Genomic DNA, 19,524 nt, shown 5'->3' on the forward strand with positions numbered 1-19,524 from the left:
TGCCGGAAGAATCCCAAGGACAGAGGAGCCTTGAGGCTACAGTCCATGGGTTCTCAAAGACTCGAACATGACTGAGTGTCTGAATGCACAGCACAGTGGTAAGCAAAGTTGGAAAAATGGGAAGTAGTAGCTACAAGGTCATTCCTGGACTGATGAAATTTAGGAACAATGGCATTTGAAATCTGAGAGTCTGGAAACAGAGCTCCATGCCTCTGTACCCCATGCATAGTTCGAGAACACCCACAATGGTATGCCTGCCTGCGTCTGGGACTGTTGCCTTATAAAATTCCTCAACAAAATTGTTCTACTCAATGTCTCCTGAAAAACCTTTGTCTTCTATAAACTATTTTCTTGCTCATAAAGTTATCTAATTTGGAATCCAAATTTTGATCATCCTTCAAGGTCCAGCTCTCCTGCTTTAATATGGAAGCATACTAGTTTGATACATGGATAGTGATTTAGTGTGGAGGGCCCAATTTAAAGTAAAAATATCATCACTAAGATTGTTCCCATATGTAGTTCCTAGGCCTGACCACTAAGGACAAGGAACTACAAAATAAAAAGCATTGTGCTTCCATTTTTTTCAAGGTTTGCTATCTCATTACCTCACATCTTTTCTAGGAGAAGAAGTAAGCATAGGCAAGTGTTCCTCTATGTGTGTATGTTTTGTGGAGAATAAGATGGGACACTGTAGGTAATCGGTTTGTTTGTTTATACAAACAACTGAATCTGAAGTAATGAAAGAATCTTCATGTCTTTGGAGGGCTTCTGCAGTGTGTGAGAGAAAACATCAGTGAGAAGACAATAACACCATTTTTGGAAACAATATATGGTTAACTAGTACTCCTTTTAGAGCCTTTCCACACTTTTTGTTTTTAAATCCATGAACTACTGTATTTATAGAACCAAGCTCACCTACACTTATATATTTAGCAACATCAAACTGTGTCCTAGCTTAACAAGGATTTCCTAGCGTGGCATTTTTTGTCTTATTTTTAAACAAGGTTCACTGTGTTCAAATTATTCATATACTTTCGTCTGTGGGTCTAGATCAGCACGCCAAACACAGAAATAGAAATATAGATTTCCTGAAAAATATGTAAAAACTTATTTTGAAGAATATTATTAATTGTTTTTAAAAATTTTTTATCCTGGTAAAAAAGATAACTTTTTTCTTATTTTGGACAATAAGACACATTTAAATCAGTTTAGTGTATCTTCTGATATATTAAATGTTTTAATTTTCCTTTCAAATAAAATTTTTCAGTGGTCAAATCAGACTACTTACAGAGCTACCTAATAAATATTCTTCCTTTAATCTGAAATAATTTTTACTTTTATGAATTGTTTAAAAGCAAGAATCAGAATGGAGAATTTAGGCTTGAGTCATAGTATTAAGATTTTTCTTTGCGCAGTTTGAGACAGCTAAATTGCCATATGCAAATGAAGACAATATCTTCTCCTGTTTAGCAGTATGAATAAGTAAGTTAATATGTATTAACTTTGAATGCAGAGTTCCAAAGAATAGCAAGGAGAGATAAGAAAGCCTTCCTCAGTGATCAATGCAAAGAAATAGAGGAAAACAACAGAATGGGAAAGACTAGAGATCTCTTCAAGAAAATTAGAGATACCAAGGGAACATTTCATGCAAAGATGGGCTCAATAAAGGACAGGAATGGTATGGACCTAACAGAAGCAGAAGATATTAAGAAGAGGTGGCAAGAATACACAGAAGAATTGTACAAAAAAGATCTTCACAACCCAGATAATCACAATGGTGTGATCACTCACCTAGAGCCAGACATCCTGGAATGTGAAGTCAAGTGGGCCTTAGGAAGCATCACTATTAACAAAGCTAGTGGAGGTGATGGAATTCCAGTTGAGCTATTTCAAATCCTAAAAGATGATGCAGTGAAATTGCTGCACTCAATATGCCAGCAAATTTGGAAAACGCAGCAGTGGCCACAGGACTGGAAAAGGTCAGTTTTCATCCCAATCACAAAGAAAGGCAGTGCCAAAGAATGCTCAAACTACTGCACAATTGCACTCATCTCACACGCTAGTAAAATAATGCTCAAAATTCTCCAAGCCAGGCTTCAGCAATACGTGAACTGTGAACTTCCAGATGTTCCAGCTGGTTTTATAAAAGGCAGAGGAACCAGAGATCAAATTGCCAACATCTGCTGGATCATCAAAAAAGCAAGAGAGTTCCAGAAAAACACCTATTTCTGCTTTATTGACTATGCCAAAGCCTTTGCCTTTGTGGATCACAATAATCTGTGGAAAATTCTGAAAGAGATGGGAATACCAGACCACCTGACCTGACTCTTGAGAAACCTACATGCAGGTCAGGAAGCAACAATTCAGAACTGGACATGGAACAACAGACTGGTTCCAAATAGGAAAAAAAGTACGTCAGGGCTGTATATTGTCACCCTGCTTATTTAACTTATATGCAGACTACATCATGAGAAATGCTGGGCTGGAAGAAGCACAAGCTGGAGTCAAGATTGCTGGAAGAAATATCAATAACCTCAGATATGCAGATCACACCACCCTTATGGCAGAAAGTGAAGAGGAACTAAAATGCCTCTTGATGAAAGTGAAACAGGAGAGTGAAAAAGTTGGCTTAAAGCTCAACATTCAGAAAATGAAGATCATGGCATCTGGTCCCATCACTTCATGGCAAATAGATGGAGAAACAGTGGAAACAGTGTCAGACTTTATTTTTTTGGACTCCAAAATCAATGCAGATGGTGACTGCAGCCATGAAATTAAAAGACGCTTACTCCTTCAAAGGAAAGTTATGACCAACCTAGACAGCATATTAAAAAGCAGAGACATTACTTTGCCAACAAAGGTCTGTCTAGTCAAGGCTATGGTTTTTCCAGTGGTCATGTATGGATGTGAGAGTTTGAACTGTGGTGTTGGAAGAAGACTCTTGAGAGTCCCTTGGACTGTAAGGAGATCCAACCAGTCCATCCTAAAGGAGATCAGTCCTGGGTGTTCATTGGAAGGACTGATGCTGAAGCTGAAACTCCAATACTCCACCTCATGTGAAGAGTTGACTCATTGGAAAAGACCCTGATGCTAGGAGGGATTGGGGGCAGGAGGAGAAGGGGATGACAGAGGATGAGATGGCTGGATGGCATCACCGACTTGAAGGACATGAGTTTGAGCAAACTCTGGGAGTTGGTGATGGACAGGGTGGCCTGGTGTGCTGCAATTCATGGGGTTGCAGAGTCGGACGCGACTGAGCACCTGAACTGAACTGAACAGATAAAGATTATTTTTGCGCAGTTTGAGACAGCTAAGTTGCCATTTGCAAATGAAGACAATATCTCCTCCTGTTTAGCAGTATGAATTAAGTAAGTTAATATGTATAAAAATGTTTTGTGAACTGCAAAGTTTAATGCTCAGGATTATTAAACACTAGTCAGTAGTTACACTAGTGATTTCAGTGTTTTCATCAGTTGACAAATGGTTGAGGGACATGTATGAACCACTTAAAAATGTATTTAATTATTTTTATCCTTATGTTTAGATATTTTCCTCAGGTTTTTTGGATTTTACAAAGATGTCTGAATTTACAAACATTAAAAACCACTTAGTTGCACAAATGCATTACCTTTTCTGTATTCACTACTAGTGTTCCTTAACAAGCATGTAACATAATCTTGATAAAGGGGCTCAGATGAATTATTTGTAGATATTCAGTAAATATAATAGAAAAGGTTTAAGTTCATCAAAACTGATGAAAGTAAATTGGTACAACCACTGTGGAGAACAGTTTGGAGATTCTTTAAAATACTAAAAATAGAGCTACCATATGGTCCAGCAATCCTACTCCTGGGCATGTATCTGGAGGAAACCATAATTTGAAGAGATATATGCACCCCAGTGTTCATTGCAGCACTATTAAAAATAGCCAGGACGTGGAAGCAAACTAAATGGCCATCAGCGGAGGAAAGGATAAAGAAGATGTGGTACACACACACACACACACACACATAATGGAATTATACTTAGCCATATAAAGAATGAAAGAGTGTCATCTTCAGCAACATGGATGAACTTAGAGGCTGTCATACTGAATGAAGTAAGTCAGATAGAGAAAGCCAAATATCACATGATATTGCTTATACGTGGAATTTTAGAAAATGGTACTGAGGAATCTATTTACAAAACAAACTGAGTCACAGACATAAAAAACAAGCTTAAGGGTACCAAGGGGGAAACAGGGAGAAGGATAATTTGGGAGATAGGGACTGATATATACACACTATTATATATAAAATAGATAAATAATAAGAACCTACTGTATATCACAGGAACTCTATTCATACCCTGTAATGACCTGTATGGGAATAAAATCTAAAAAAGAGTGGATATATGTATATGCACAACTAACTCACTTTGTTGTTCACTTGAAACTAACACAACTTTGTAAATCAACTATACTTCAATTGAAAAAAAAAAACAACTGAGGAACTTGAAGTCCTATTATTTCTAGTGCTGTCAGACTGTAAATATTTACAGCAATTATTTATTTAGAATAGCAGGTCTACAATTTATAGAACCATCTGTAGAAGAAACTTTTACAAAAACTAGGTGGCTAGAACAAAAAGCATTGACTTGAGATGTGAATTCTGGCTCACTTTTGAGTCCTCAGACCTTGAACATCTCATTTAAATTCTCTTAGTCTTGAGGTAAAGTATCTACAAAATGGGAATAAAGTTATCTGCTCTGCTCACCTCACAAGGTTGTTGCTTTGACATTTAGATATCTTTACATGGAATTCGCTGAATATATTAATTAAGAGATATAATAAATATTACATTGATAAATATCTAAAAATATGGAGAAAAAAACATTGATTTCTGAACAAGCTAGTAACAGAAGGATGGATTTTCAGACTTCATGTTAATTGACTCATCAGAAACAGTTCTGCATTCTATCACCCTTTTTCCTTTCAGAATACCATACTCTTTTGATTTTCTTCCTACGTCACCAGTCTCCCCTTCTTAGTCTGTGGTTGATTCTTACACTTCTTCTAAACTCTTCAATATTGGGGTAAAGAGTTATAGTGAATGTAGACAGAATATCCAATATTCTATCCACCCTCACTGATACTCTTGACTGATCTCATGTATTTAAATTAGATAATAATAGCTATGGATATTAATATTGATATTAAAATGTCTCTAATTTGAGTCTCTAGGTTATACCTCAACATGAAATACACACTCAGATATCTTGCTAACTTGAATTGCCTGCTCTTCTAGTAGGCAAAACTAATAGCTCCAAAATTGTGCTCAAAATCTTCAGCCACTCCCTGCTGTGCCCCAAATTGGCTAATAGTGACTACTCAGAGCAAAAAACCTTGACATTATACTAGGATCTCTCTTATTCTCACATCCCACTTGCAATGCAAATCTTAAATGGTTACTTCTAAATATACTGTTTTTACTCATTATCCTCATTACATAGTATGGATTAAATAAGTTAAAATATGCAAAGCATTTAGTATAGTATTTGGCTTTCATTAAAAATAATAAGTAATACTATTCCTTGTGTTAGATTCTGTGGTAAAGGCTATCCCTCTTTTATCTCTTCTAACAATAACCACAATACTCTATCTAGTCTGTAAAAATATTAGGGGCTACTATGAACTTTATTTTGCAGATGACAAAAGAAACACACAAAGAGGTTAAACAACGTAACTAGTCTCAACTACTAAGTAAGAGACAGGATTTGAAACCAGGAACTGGACTTCAGAAATCTACTCTATGCTGAATGTTAGCTTGTATTAAAATCCATTATCTGTCTGAACAGCCACAAAAATGATTTGAAATACAATAGAAATGAAAAAAAAAAAATCAAGAAAATGGCCAACTGACATTCACAACACCAAAAGGCACAGCTTTTCTCCACAAGCACAAAGGCAAAGGGAAAAGGTAATGGAAAACTCATTCCCATATGCAATACGAACCATAAAGTGATTGCTAAGAAACTTGCAATGCTTATGTGAAAAAGAATGTTAAAGAATGTTTTTGAGCAACACAAAGTAAGTTTTCAAAAAAAAAAAAAATTCAGGAGAGAAGCAATATTCTTAGACAGAAAAATCTTAGAACTATAAAGATGTCAATTTTACCAAATTAAATGTAGCCATAATTAAGTTTCCAACTGGAATTTTTATGAAACTTGACAGCTGATTAATAAATTCATTTGGAAGAGAAAATGCATAATAGTCAAAAGGTTTTGAAAAAGAGCAATAACACAGAACTTGCTGTAACAGTTCCTTAAAGTTACAGTTTAGTTTTAGTTGAAATATATCAATAGAACAGGTAGAGGGACCAGAAGTAAATCTATGCACATTTAGTAATGTAGTATATCAGGAAAGCTGTATTTAATCAGTGATGGGAAAAATGGAGTGTTCAAATTATGGTGCTGGGGGCTATTGGTCATGAAGGAAATGAACATAGGAAGGAAAGAAGGATGGGAGAGAGAAAGAAAGCGAAAGAAACAGAGAGAGAAAGGAAGAGAAAAAAAGAATTAAGGAGAGAGGGATGGAGGAAGGATCCTACCTAATAGGATACATCAAAATAGAAAAGTCTCAAAAACTCTCTCACTGTCAGACAAATAAAATGATAACTATTTCTTTTAAAAATAAAATTTTACTGGAACAGCCAATAATTTACTGATACAAACGTATGTTATAAACGTGAAAAAGTGAAAGCCAAGAAAAGAAAGATTACTTCATAGCAGCGTATAGTATGCCTCCCTGACCTATTTTCACCCATATCCCAGAAGAAACGGAGGAACGTTGATATATTCTGAAAATATAAAGAAAAGTTTAGCCCAAATCAACTAATTTGGATAGAGGAAAGAAGGTGGTAGAAAGTACTGCAAAAAAAAATTAAGAGATTGTATATGTCATTGGAAGACATCTACAGAGGCAGAAAGGGTCACGAAGTCCCATGGAACTAGTATAGTCCAAGTCTGGTTGATACAGGCATTTACTCACAGTTTGGCTGCCCCTTCCCATCATCAGTCTCCAGGGAAACAAACAAAGCTGCTAGACAGTAATTCTCTACCTCGAATGTAGTAGAGGCTCATTAGGGATCATGCAAACTAGGTAAGGAAAGTGCCGTAAGTTTTAGTATTTAAAACTTTTGATTTTAATAAAACCGGAGCTCAAAGATAATAACTTCTAAAGATTTAAAAGACTATGGACCTAAGGCAAGTTCTGACAAGACAACATCCTTATAAATAAAATACATGAATTAGATAGAGCAAAGGCAAAATTAATATGGAAAAAAATAAACTAATGGCATAGAAGAAAGACTCTAGATAACAACTTACTTCTATCAGAGAAAACATACAAAGTTTAAAATAATTAGAGAAATCATGATAGCTGCAGAGGATAAAAAAGATCATAAGAATTATTTCTTTCTCTGAAGACCTCAACAAATGGGACTGAATGATATTGAGTGATACAACATAGAAAAGGTCCCTGAAATGAAAGAAGTGAAATGGCAAAAATGTATCAGGCATCCAGGCAGAACATGCCTGGCATCAACAGGAGAAAAATGCCAGGCTTTCTGAGACTTTTAATGGCAATATCTGGTGCTAGAATTTTATAGAGCAATGAGATAACAGGAAAAGAAGAGATGAACCATTAATAATATTCCAGAAAAGAAAGACAACAGAAACATTTCAAGTGAAATATTTCAAGGAACAGCAAACAAACAAACAAAATAATTAACAATGAAATACAAGTAAGGAAGAATGATTCGAATAGTAAAATCAGTCCTGGATAATCCATAATAAAAGAAGGACTGGTGGTGAGACTGACAGCCATCTGTATGTAAAATTAAGACCAAAGTGCCAAGGCAACTAAACTAGCAGAACAGAATGTAAATATCATGAACCCTGACAAATTTAAGTATATAATTATTAAAAAAAATCCTGAAAATGAATAGGGGTGAAGACAAATTGGAGGAAAGCTAATCACCTCAAATTGCACGGCAGGGAGTTAATGAACACTGTCTGAAATTAAAACATGGGGCTAATGCATCCAGTTTCCTAATGGTATTCATCATCTTTTATTCTTAACCATAAAGATAAGTTTAGAAAAAACCTTTCTCATGGTGAAAAAATATTTAAGGTCAGCAATTCTTTCCAATTTAATTATGTATAATATACTATTTATAAATAGCAGGTACATGTCTCTCTTTATATATTTATCTTTTCATTTGTGCAAATCTATACATAACTGTTGTGATATTCACCAAATGTTAACTGTTTTTTTTCCTAAGTGTAAAGATTTTGGGACAATTTGCGTGTATTTCCAAAATCACTGCAGATGGTGACTGCAGCAATGAAATTAAAAGACACTTGCTCCTTGGAAGGAAAGTTATAACCAACCTAGACAGTGTATTAAAAAGCAGAAACATTGTTTTGCTAACAAAAGTCCATCTAGTCAAGGCTATGGTTTTTCTAGTGGTCATGTATGGATGTGAGAATTGGACTATAAAGTAAGCTGAGCACTGAAGAATTGATGCTTTTGAACTATGGTGTTGGAGAAGACTGTTGAGAGTCCCTTGGACTGCAGGGAGATCCAACCAGTCCATCCTAAAGGAGATCAGTCCTAAATATTCATTGGAAGGACTGATGCTGAAGCTCAAACTCTAATACTTTGACCACCTCATGGGAAGAGTTGACTCATTTGAAAAGACTCTGATGCTGGGAGGGTTTGGGGGCAGGAGAAAGGGACGACATAGGATGAGATGGTTGCATCCAACCGACTCGATGGACGTGGATTTGGGTGGACTCCGGGAGTTAGTGATGGACAGGGAGGCCTGGCATGCTGCGGTTCATGGGGTTGCAAAGAGTTGGACATGACTGAGTGACTGAACTGAACTGATTTAACTTGAATAAAGACACTGGAGTAAAATAATAAACTCCATCTGCATTAAACATCTGAATGTGAAATAACAGTGATAAGAATGCTAATAACAAAAAGATTATAGAAGCTTACAGATTATCTGTTTGTATGGATTGGTTTTGCAAAGGAGAAAGGAACCTGAATAGAGGAGATTCTCCAGGGCAGCTGAGGAGCACAGACTCAGGAGATTATCAGGCTGTGTAAGCAGGAGAGAGGTTTGGTGAACTTGCCTGGCCCCATGGCTTTGTGTCTGAACCCTCTAAAGAACTGAACACAGGAGGTGAAAAACTGATTGCATCCAAGAACCCAGTCAGCATCGGAGCTTCGAAGCCAAATGAAATGACTGGAAGCAAAGGGAAGGTGGAACCCTACTCACAGATCTGCTAATGCAGGAATCCTGAAAAATGCAAATGCATCTGCTTTGCTGTGGAGTTACTGGGATTAGAATTAACTGGTAGTTTTCCCTGGCACAATTATCAGCCTGTCATGCACGATGGTGGGGTTGGGGGGGCAGTGGTGAGGTAACAGCTTAACTGAGGATCTTTAAACAGGGAAAAAACAAAAACTAAGAGAGGTGTTCAGCTAAAATCAAATGAAGTTATTGTTGCTGTTGTTCAGTCAGTAAGTCGGGTCTAACACCATGAATTGCAGCATGCCAGGCTTCTCTGTCCATCACTGTCTCCCTGAGTTTGCTCAAACAGTGAAGTTGGACAATATTTAAAATTGCCCTAGAGAACTCATGATGCATTTTTTTTTCCAATAGGAACTGGCGAAATGTAGATAGTTTAGCCACCTCAGTACCCTGAATTTTTGAAATCTTGAGAAATCTTTTTAAATTACATTAAAAAGCTGGTGATACAAGTCTTAAATTCCTGATAATTTAAATATTTAACCTAATGTTAGACTGCATTCATTAAAGTCCCATTCAGAATATTATATATAAGGTCAATTCCATATCTTTGAATATTTTGTACCCAAAGAAAACTATACACTTAACCTCACAAATGTTCAATGAGTACATACTCTATGAAAATAATGTCGATTTTGAAGATGCATTGAATTCTAAGATATTTTAAGCACACAACATGCTTTTCTGTGTGTGTTAATATGATCAATCACTTTAAAAGGTTGTTTTCTTAAAAGCATGAAAAAGAGAGTAAACTTCATTGGGTAATAACAGAACTTGAAATGTCTATAGAATTTTGGTGGTGAGCACAGGGCCCGTGAGCTTGAGGGTAGAACCAGCCCATGATTTATTAAGTTAGGAGGTTAGGTGCTTACGTCTATGGGCAACTGCACTTTCTGAACAATAGAAATGTACTGACTTTCTACAGGATTAAATAACTACATAACTAGAAAATAAATTTCAGAGTGGAATACTGGCTAAATATAAAGATGGCAATCCACTGGCATTAGTGCAGGAAAGCACACACACACATAAATACACACAAATCAAAATTGCAGGAACAAAATTTGCACAAATCAAAATTGTAGTACACTTCTATTTTTGTCACTTAGTTGAATTTTCATAATTACATTTTGAATTTACTAGATTTTCTTATCCTACCTACAGGAACTTTGACACTTTATCATAAAAACATTTGAATATATGAAAATGTGTAGAAAGATTGAAATGTACAGTGGAATTTAAAAAATGATGTAAAATCTCATGTCTACAAGTATTACTATTTTGTGTTGTTTTTTAACCTAAGAATTAGGCATTTTGATCAGTTTCTACCAAACTTATATTATTAATGAGAAAATGAAGGCTCAGGAACATTGTGGCTGACTTTTTAAAACAGTGAATAAACGTTACGGCAGAGAAAAAACAACTGCATGTGTTCAGGGTAAGCGAGTCTTAATGTGGAGCCTGCTTATAAAAGAAACATTTTTTCTCCTTAGTTTAAATATTTATTTTTGTGGCATATGGGTAGAGAGCCATTTTCAAGGAGTAAATGAGTCTCTTTTTTGTTCTCAAACCAGACCTCCAGTCTGACTGCTAATGGAACATGCTCCCGCCTGCCTGGGCGGTCCCGCACTTCACAGGTAGTGAGAGGCGAAGGATAATGAGAGGAGAAGCGCCAGGACTGGGGATGGGAAAGGGAGCACACAGATTTCAATCAATATGGTGGGTTTTAGAAATGCTTGTGAACTTTCCCAGGGATAAAGGTTAGAAAGCCCATCTGTCGCTACCTCACATTTAAATGCTGTAAGAGTAAATTCCTCCTTATTTGGTCCACAGATGGAGTGAACATACATTGCAGGTTCTTTGGAAAATCCTTGTTTACACCTGTTGCTATACTCTCAAAAATGTTCCTACTGGGAAGGTAAACTTTATGACCCTCCTACCGACAGGGACCTTGACAATTCTCTAAACTGTACTCTAAGGAAAATACTCCAAATTGATCTAAAACAGCTTTGAAAATAAATGTTTTTTTTTTTTTTTTGCCCGGGGGGGGGGGGGGGGGGGGGAGTCATCCCTGGATTTATCAATAGGATATATTTTCAAAGAAGTTCCTGCCTATGGTGACTCTCACCTTTGTCCTATGTTAAGTACTATTTTTTATTTTCATGTGTGAGTTTGCATTTCTTCAAATATGAAATTATTTAATAGTGCCAAACACAGGAAGGAATCAGAAAATAACTGAGTGGTGATGACTTCCAATCAAAGGGAAGATGCTAATATGTGTTACCATGATATTTTTTCAGTTTTCATAAAAACAAAAAAGAACAACACCAAACTTTCAAATTTAAGTGGTTTTGCTTGTTTATTCATGTAAGGTCAGGTGTGCATATGGATCTATTTTGTTATTTATTCTCTGACCAAAATTTAGAAAATAATGTTAATAAAAAATTTCCAGTACCCAGAGTAGCAGTCACTATAGTATAATACATTAGAAAGCATTGCAGGTTCACACATAATAAAATAAAAGTTAAATATAATATAATTATCCTAATTAAAATTTGTATAGAAAATAATCCTTTGCTCTGTGTTCACTTTGATATTTAAGGGAAAAAATAGCCTTGAAGCAAATTATAAAATTTTGGCTTACTGTGCAACTCATTGGCTAATATATTGATAATATTAAAACATTATTCTAGTCTAAAATAGACTTTGATATTTATGAAATAAGGTTAATAATCTTTACATACTTTATATAACAATCTAATTATTCTGTTTTATTACATTTCTTTCCACACATGCACACTTGTCTCAGGGGAGTGCCTATTACATTTGAAAGAGTCTAGTGAGATTTTGATGTACCAAAGATACTACCTTCTGAGAAATAACACACTTAAGCCAAAATAAGCGATGCTAAGTAGGCTATAATGTTTTGATTTGTAGCATGCTGCCAGGTGATAAAATACACATAGCACACACACATACACACACATTGAAAGAGTAAATATTCTTACTGGTTTTAAATAATGTAGATCCAGAAATAAATTTAATTTCTGTACTAAGACTTTTTGTCACCTCTTTTAAAAAATGCATGTCCGTTAAAGCTGAAAAGATGCATTAGTATATTGAATTAGAATCATTTATTAAGCCAAGGTTATTGCAAAAACTGCTCAAAATATGTTAAATGCCCCTTTTGGAATGAATATAACTGGATTTTTAATGTCAGAGGGCATATTTTATAGACTAACAAAAGCAACACTGCAGTCTAATTAAAAAAGGCTCTCTAATTTATCAGTTTGAAACTAACCTTCTCCACGGGTTTTTCAATTGTTTCATTGTTTTGATTTCTTCAAATAAGTCTTAGCATAGAGTAACTAAATGCATACTGAAGAGATAAGGGGTTTTTGTCTTCCTATTTCAAGCTAAAACATAACCTCTAAATTATTTTTTACAGTAAGCCAAAGCCAGTATCACATACCTTTCGGGAATGAATTTCTTTCACATACAATGGAAGTAGAAACTCAGATATACCTTCAAGTCGGATTCCCTTCTTGGTGACTCTCAGATTTCCCATACCATCCTACAAGCAATGAAATATAGTTCACTTTTAGGTTAACTGGAGAATGAATAACTGGCCATAATTTTCTTAGGCCTAAATTGAGAAAACAGTAAGCTCAAATCTGTGATGATTTAAGGAAAATGAGAGGCTGAATCTACTTAATGAATGATTGCAGCAGTTGGCATGCATACAGTGGGCTCTGTTTAAAATGAACAGGAAAAGAGGAGTATAAAGGACCTGGTAACTTCTTTCCAGTCTAACAGAGACTAGGACTCATCTGTGAATAAACCCTATACTTTCTTCATGCACCAACACTTTTAATTATTTATTAGGCATAATTATACTTGCTTCCTGATTCTTAAAAACAACTTTGTTTGCAGAGAGATCTAATGATATTTTACATGACAGTTATACACATATTTCTACTATAAATACTCACATTTGAACAAGCAATTAATGACTGACTAGTATAAGTAAGCATGGTGTCCCAGTATTTTAATCATGGGTAACGCTTATGTCCTTTTCTTTAGAAAATAATACTCCATGAGTATGATAAAACAGGGCACCAATAATATTTATGAAACAGAAAATAAAAATAGTAAGAACAGAGTACTGATAGGAATCAAAGAAAGGAGATTTCACATCTGGTTGTAGAGCACACCATTTCTCGTGGAAGAGACTGACTGTGATAAAGACCTTAAGAACACGGAGTTTCAACAAGAGATGCCCCTAGAGGGAGGAACAAACTGACCATTCTGGTCACAAACAGGAAATAGCATTCCATCCAACCTGGCTAATGGCATATCATGAGTGAAAACAATTAGGAGTGCGTTTTGAGGTCAGGGAAAGGAAAGCCATGAGCGTAAAGCTCCGGAATCTGTATGTATTGATACAACAGCCTCCAAGAGAAGGAACATAAAAAGTTCTTGAATAGCTCGACGTTTTAAAATGATCAGAGTTATACTTTAAGGATAATCTGGTAGAAGTACTATGTGGAGCCATCTAGAGTGTCAGTGATAATGCACAACTCTGTAGTAAGTGAGAGGAGTGTGGTGAAAGAGCAACTTTCAAGAGCTGGTGACTAATTTTTTCTTGAGATACTGAAAAGGGGGCCATTTATGATTGACCCAAGGATTTACAACTATGACCATATAAGGACAAGTAGTGAGTTTTACAATTGGAATAGGGAAATCTGTAAGCTAAATGGCAAAAATAAGTTCAGCTTTGAACTTTCTAACTATATTTCCAGAAGTATTACACAATTCAGAATTTTATTCATCAACCAACACATCTGTAGAAAGCAGGCTGGGAAGCGACAGTTGCTTTGGTCTTGCTTGATGGAAGAGCAAGTTCTATGTGGGAGAAAAAAAAAGTGTGTAAAAACAAAGGAGAAACTCTTAGATAATGAGTAGGTCTGTAGGTTGGAAAGATATATTCTTTACATTCTGGAAGGCTGGGATTAGTAGAAGAGGAAAGGCAAGAGATTCAGATAGTCTTAGCCTCTAACCTCTGCTCGGACCTCAGAAGAAAGCCAATGAAATAGTAGAACAATGGATAGAATTTTGAATAAGAACTGAAGGCCTTTTTCCTTTAACTCAGACAAAGAAAATCACTAAGAAGAGAAACGGAAATATTTTGAGGTGGAGAGATTTCAGTCTTCTCACAGAAGGAGAAAATAATTGATTCTGGTTGAACTGAACTTTTGGATCAAACAGAGGAATTCACTTCTTGAGCTTGAACTTTTTATCAGCTTGAACTTCAAGCTGACACTAAAAATGCCTAATAGGGAAATGAACTAATTTTTTTTTAACATGAAAATTTCAAGCATCACTGAAGATAAATTCTGATGAGAAAACAGGCATACTTTTTTTACTCTGAGACAGAACTAATTTATACCAGTTTTATAACATCCTCTTTCCCTTCTGAAACTGAAGTGTCTGATATAGATATTAGTTACAGGGTCATTCATTCACTGACTCGTAAGAGTTTTGCAACAGTTTTGCAACAGAAACTTTTACAACAGAAACAGGCAGAATTAACAGTGATAGAGTTTCAAAATTGAGGATTTATTAGACAGGAATGGCAAAAAGTCATAGGAATGTGGTGTTCTAAAGTAACAAAAGAATAATGTCCCTCAAATGGCATTATTTTTTCTTATTAAGTAGAGACATGTAAAGTCAGAAAAATAAGATTGGGCTACAAAAATAGCACATTAAAAAGAATATCAACGGGTGACAAATTAATGATCAAGTTCAACAGGGGTTAAGAAATACAAGAAATGCTGACAGGTTTGCCATTAGAAATTGGAAACTCAGATTTTCAGATCTTGAAGGTGAGAACATTTCCAGACATGATAAGGTCTAGAGGACACGGGAGCTGCAGAAGTAGACTAGAGACAGAACTCTTTCAGTACTAAAATAATAATACATATAGTGACATGTGGCCTTCAAATATAGTTTTGTTTCAGAGGGTTTTCTTGAGTTAATCTCACACAGTGGCTGTCCAGGTATGTTCTCAAATGCCTACCTGAAAGAAGCATTCTGAAGTGCTCCCATAAAGTTGCTTTGCAAATGTTTAAGGCAACTGGTAGACTATCTCAATATGCCAGCAAATTTAGAAAACTCAGTAGTGGCCACCGGACTGGAAAAGGTCAGTTTTCATTCCAATCCTAAGAAAGGCAATGCCAAACAATGCTCAAACTACCGTACAATTGTACTCATCTCACACACAAGCAAAATAATGCTCAAAATTCTTCAAGCCAGGCTTTGATAGTTCATGAACCATGAACTTCCAGATGTTCAACCTGGATTTAGAAAATGCAGAGGAACCAGAGATAAAATCACCAACATCCGTTGGATTATCAAAAAAGGAAGAGAGTTCCAGAAAAACATCTACTTCTGCTTTATTGACTGTGCCAAAGCCTTTGACTATGTGGACCACAACACACTCTGGAAAATTCTTAAAGAGATGGGTATATATATGACCACCTGACCTGCCTCTTGAGAAATTTGTATGTAGGTCAGGAAGCAACAGTTAGAACTGGACTTGGAAAAATAGTCTGGTTCCAAATCAGGAAAGGAGTACATCAAGGCTATATATTGTCACCCTGCTTATTTAACTTATAAGCAGAGTACATCATGAGAAACTCTAGGCTGAATGAAGCACAAGCTGGAATCAAGATTGCTGGGAGAAATATCAATAACCTCAGATATGCAGATGATACCACCCTTATGGCAGAAAGTGAAGAAGAACTAAAGAGCCTCTTGATGAAAGTGAAAGAGACTGAAAAAGTTGGTTTAAAACTTAACATTCAGAAAACTAAGGTCATGGCATCTGGTCCTATCACTTCATGGGAAATAGATGGGGAAAGAGTGGAAAGAGTGACAGACTTTATATTTTGGGGCTCCAAAATCACCACAGATGGTGACTGCAGCCATGAGATTAAAAGATGCTTGCTCCTTGGAAGAAAAGTTATGACCAACCTAGACAGCATAATAAAAAGCAGAGACATTACTTTGCTAACAAAGGTCCATCTAGTCAAAGTTATGGTGTTTCCAGTAGTCATATATGTATGTGAGAGTTGGACTATAAAGAAAACTGAGCACCAAAGAATTGATGCTTTTGAACTGTGGTGTTGGAGAAGACTCTTGTGAGTCTCTTGGACTGTAAGGAGATCCAACCAGTTCATCCTAAAGGAAATCAGTCCTGAATATTCATTGGAAGGACAGACGCTGAAACTGAAACTCCAATACTGTGGCCACCTGATGCAAAGAACTGACTCATTGGAAAAGACCCTGATGCTAGGAAAGATTGAAGGCAGGAGGAGATGGGGACGGCGGAGGATAAGATGGCTGAATGGCATCACCGACTCGATGGACATGAGTTTGAGTTAGCTCTGGGAGTTGGTGATGGACAGGGGGGCCTGGTGTGCTGCAGTCCATGGGGTTGCAGAGTCGGACACAATTGAGGGACTGAACTGAACTGAGACTATCTCAGAGCAATAGAAACAAATTCTATCATGAATATAATTCACAGTTCAATATTATTCTTATAAAATGTTTTCATAAGATGTCTAAAATTAAAAGAACTAGATATCCAAATTAAAGTTAATATTATGTATATTATATGCATACTTAATTGGGGAAGTTTTGAATCTTAAGCTCAGTGCTATCTTTCTATATATCACACAATTTGGGGGAATATAGATATATTTCATTTAAATTAGATGAAATGGAACTTCCCTGTGTAAATGTAGAACTGTTACCATAGTTTAGTGTTGTGAATCTAATCTTGCTCCACTATGTTCATTAGTCTTTTTCTTGTAAGTTTCTCTATATTATTTAACTGTAGTTATAAAATACATGAAGCTGTATAATATATAGTTACTGTATAATTAACCTGATATTCACATTCACATACCAAGTCCATCAATAAATTATGAGATGATGAAATAATCTGGTTTCTCTTATGTAGGAGAATTGGAAAAGTGTATTTATTCCTACTGTCAGTATAGCTTCTTGATTCACTGTATTCCTGGTCCCTTCCAAAACTAAAGGGAGAAAATAATTTCTGGATTTCCTGTTAAGATTGACATTGCCAAAACACCAAAAAATAACAGAATCTAATGCACATATAGTACAGACCCCAACTTTGGCTCTGTTATCTTCACCCTGTGTAAGTTTAAACAATTTAACTCCCTATTTTGCATGTTAATTTTGTTATATGTAGAAGGAATAATATTTAGCTATGAGTTTATAGTAAGGATGACATGAGGATGTAAACTGATTAAAATCATGCTTATCTTTTGAGTTCTTCTATATATATGTAGAAGCACCCCAAAGTTTTAACCATTATTACATTTTATTTGAAATTTTATCTCATATTATTATAAAAATTCATATCATTTACTTTCAAGGGATTATCTTTGAACTTCAGCAGACATTAAATACATTAAACTTTATCATCATTATAGTTATAATCTATAGTAGGATAGCTTGGATTTGAAATGTGACTACTATTTACTAACTGTTGACTTTGGCATATTCTTTATCTAAACCTAAATCATTTTCTATAAGAATCAGAAAACAATAGTTTTCCTTACGTGGATGTTGTAGCAATTTAACAAGATAATATGTAAATGCCTTGTTCCTGGATCTAGCATATTCCTGATAGTTATTCCCTGTAGTTCGTTTAAATTAATACTCTGATGATAATAAATATAATTAATCTCTATTCAACCTATGTTTTTTAATCTACCTCTCCCATTTTTCATTTTTTCCTGTCTATTCCCAAGGGCAATCATCTCCAACCTGGTAATTGCCTTGATACTTATACTGTTTGGAGTGTAAACTTAACATTGTTTACACTGTTATTTTATTGAATTACTCTTTACATCATCTAAACCCTTGGATTATATAGATTGATGCCATTCCTTTTAAATATTTAATGTGCTTTCTAAATAATCCATTATAAATATTATCACTTTTGTGTTAAGGAATAATATCAAAAAGGCATCTCTCCTACTGTATTTTTTTAAAATTTTTTTTAATTGGTAGAAAATTGCTTTACAATTTTTTATTGGTTTCTGCTGTACAACAATTCAGTTGAGTCATAATTACATATATAAATTCCTTCCCTTGCTCTTCTCCTTCTCCTTACCCCATCCCGTCCCTGTGGGTCATCACAGGGCACCAGGCTGACTTCCTGTGTTATTTAGTGACTTCCCACTAACTGTCTGTCTTACACATGATAGTGAATATATGTCAATGCTACTTTCTCAGTTTGTCCCACCCCCACCTTTCCCTAATGTGTCCACAACTCAGTTCTCTACTAGGTTCATCAGGACCATTTTTCTAGATTCCATATTGATGCATTTATATATGATACTTGTTTTTCCCTTTCTGACTTCACTCTCTTTAAGAGGCTCTAGATTCATCTACCTCACTACAACTGACTCAAATTAGTTCTTCTTTACAGCTGAGTAATATTTCATTGTATAATTATACCACAACATCTTTATCCATTTATCTGTCAATGACATCTCAGTTGTTTCCACGTCCTGACTATTATAAATGTTGCTGTTATGAACACTGGTACATGTGTCTTTTAAAGGTGTGGTTTTCTTAAAGTATATGCCCAGTAGTGGTAGATTTATTCCCAGTTTTTTTTTTTTTAAGGACTCTTCATATTGTTTTCCACAGTGGATGTATTAGTTATCAGTTTTCAGTTTTCAATGGTGCAGGAAGGTTCCCTTTTCTCCACACTTTCTCCAGCATTTATTGTTTGTAGACTTTTTGATGATGGCCATTCAGACTGGAATAAGGTGGTACCTTGTTTCTCTTGCTACATCTTAAGCTTCTTCTTTGGAGTGATTTTCAACACCCTTGGAGTGTCTCATGTAATTCTTTGTTTTTCAGATTATTCTTTTCTCATCATCATCCACTCTTTATCTACTAAACTATAAAGCTAATATTTTTCAAAAAGTTCTGTCTTGCCATTTTAATTTCCTTTTTAAAAACTGGGTTACAAATAACATAAAATATTATACTGATATTAGCTTCATGTGTGCAACATAATGTTTCAATATTTCTATACATTATAAAATGATCACCA

The 19,524-nt window shown here is 35.3% G+C and overlaps 1 protein-coding gene across 1 annotated transcript in view; it reads right to left on the reverse strand.

Moving 5' to 3' along the window:
- SGCZ (sarcoglycan zeta) overlaps positions 1–19,524 on the reverse strand; it is a 1,064,676-nt gene that overhangs the window by 178,538 nt on the left and 866,614 nt on the right. The window contains exon 3 of the mRNA XM_070459967.1: positions 12,832–12,933. Within this exon, the coding sequence (XP_070316068.1) occupies positions 12,832–12,933 (102 nt within the window). The remainder of the gene's footprint in view (positions 1–12,831; positions 12,934–19,524) is intronic.

This window comes from Odocoileus virginianus, chromosome 32, assembly GCF_023699985.2.
Source record: "Odocoileus virginianus isolate 20LAN1187 ecotype Illinois chromosome 32, Ovbor_1.2, whole genome shotgun sequence".
In the NCBI taxonomy this organism is placed as follows: domain Eukaryota; kingdom Metazoa; phylum Chordata; class Mammalia; order Artiodactyla; family Cervidae; genus Odocoileus; species Odocoileus virginianus.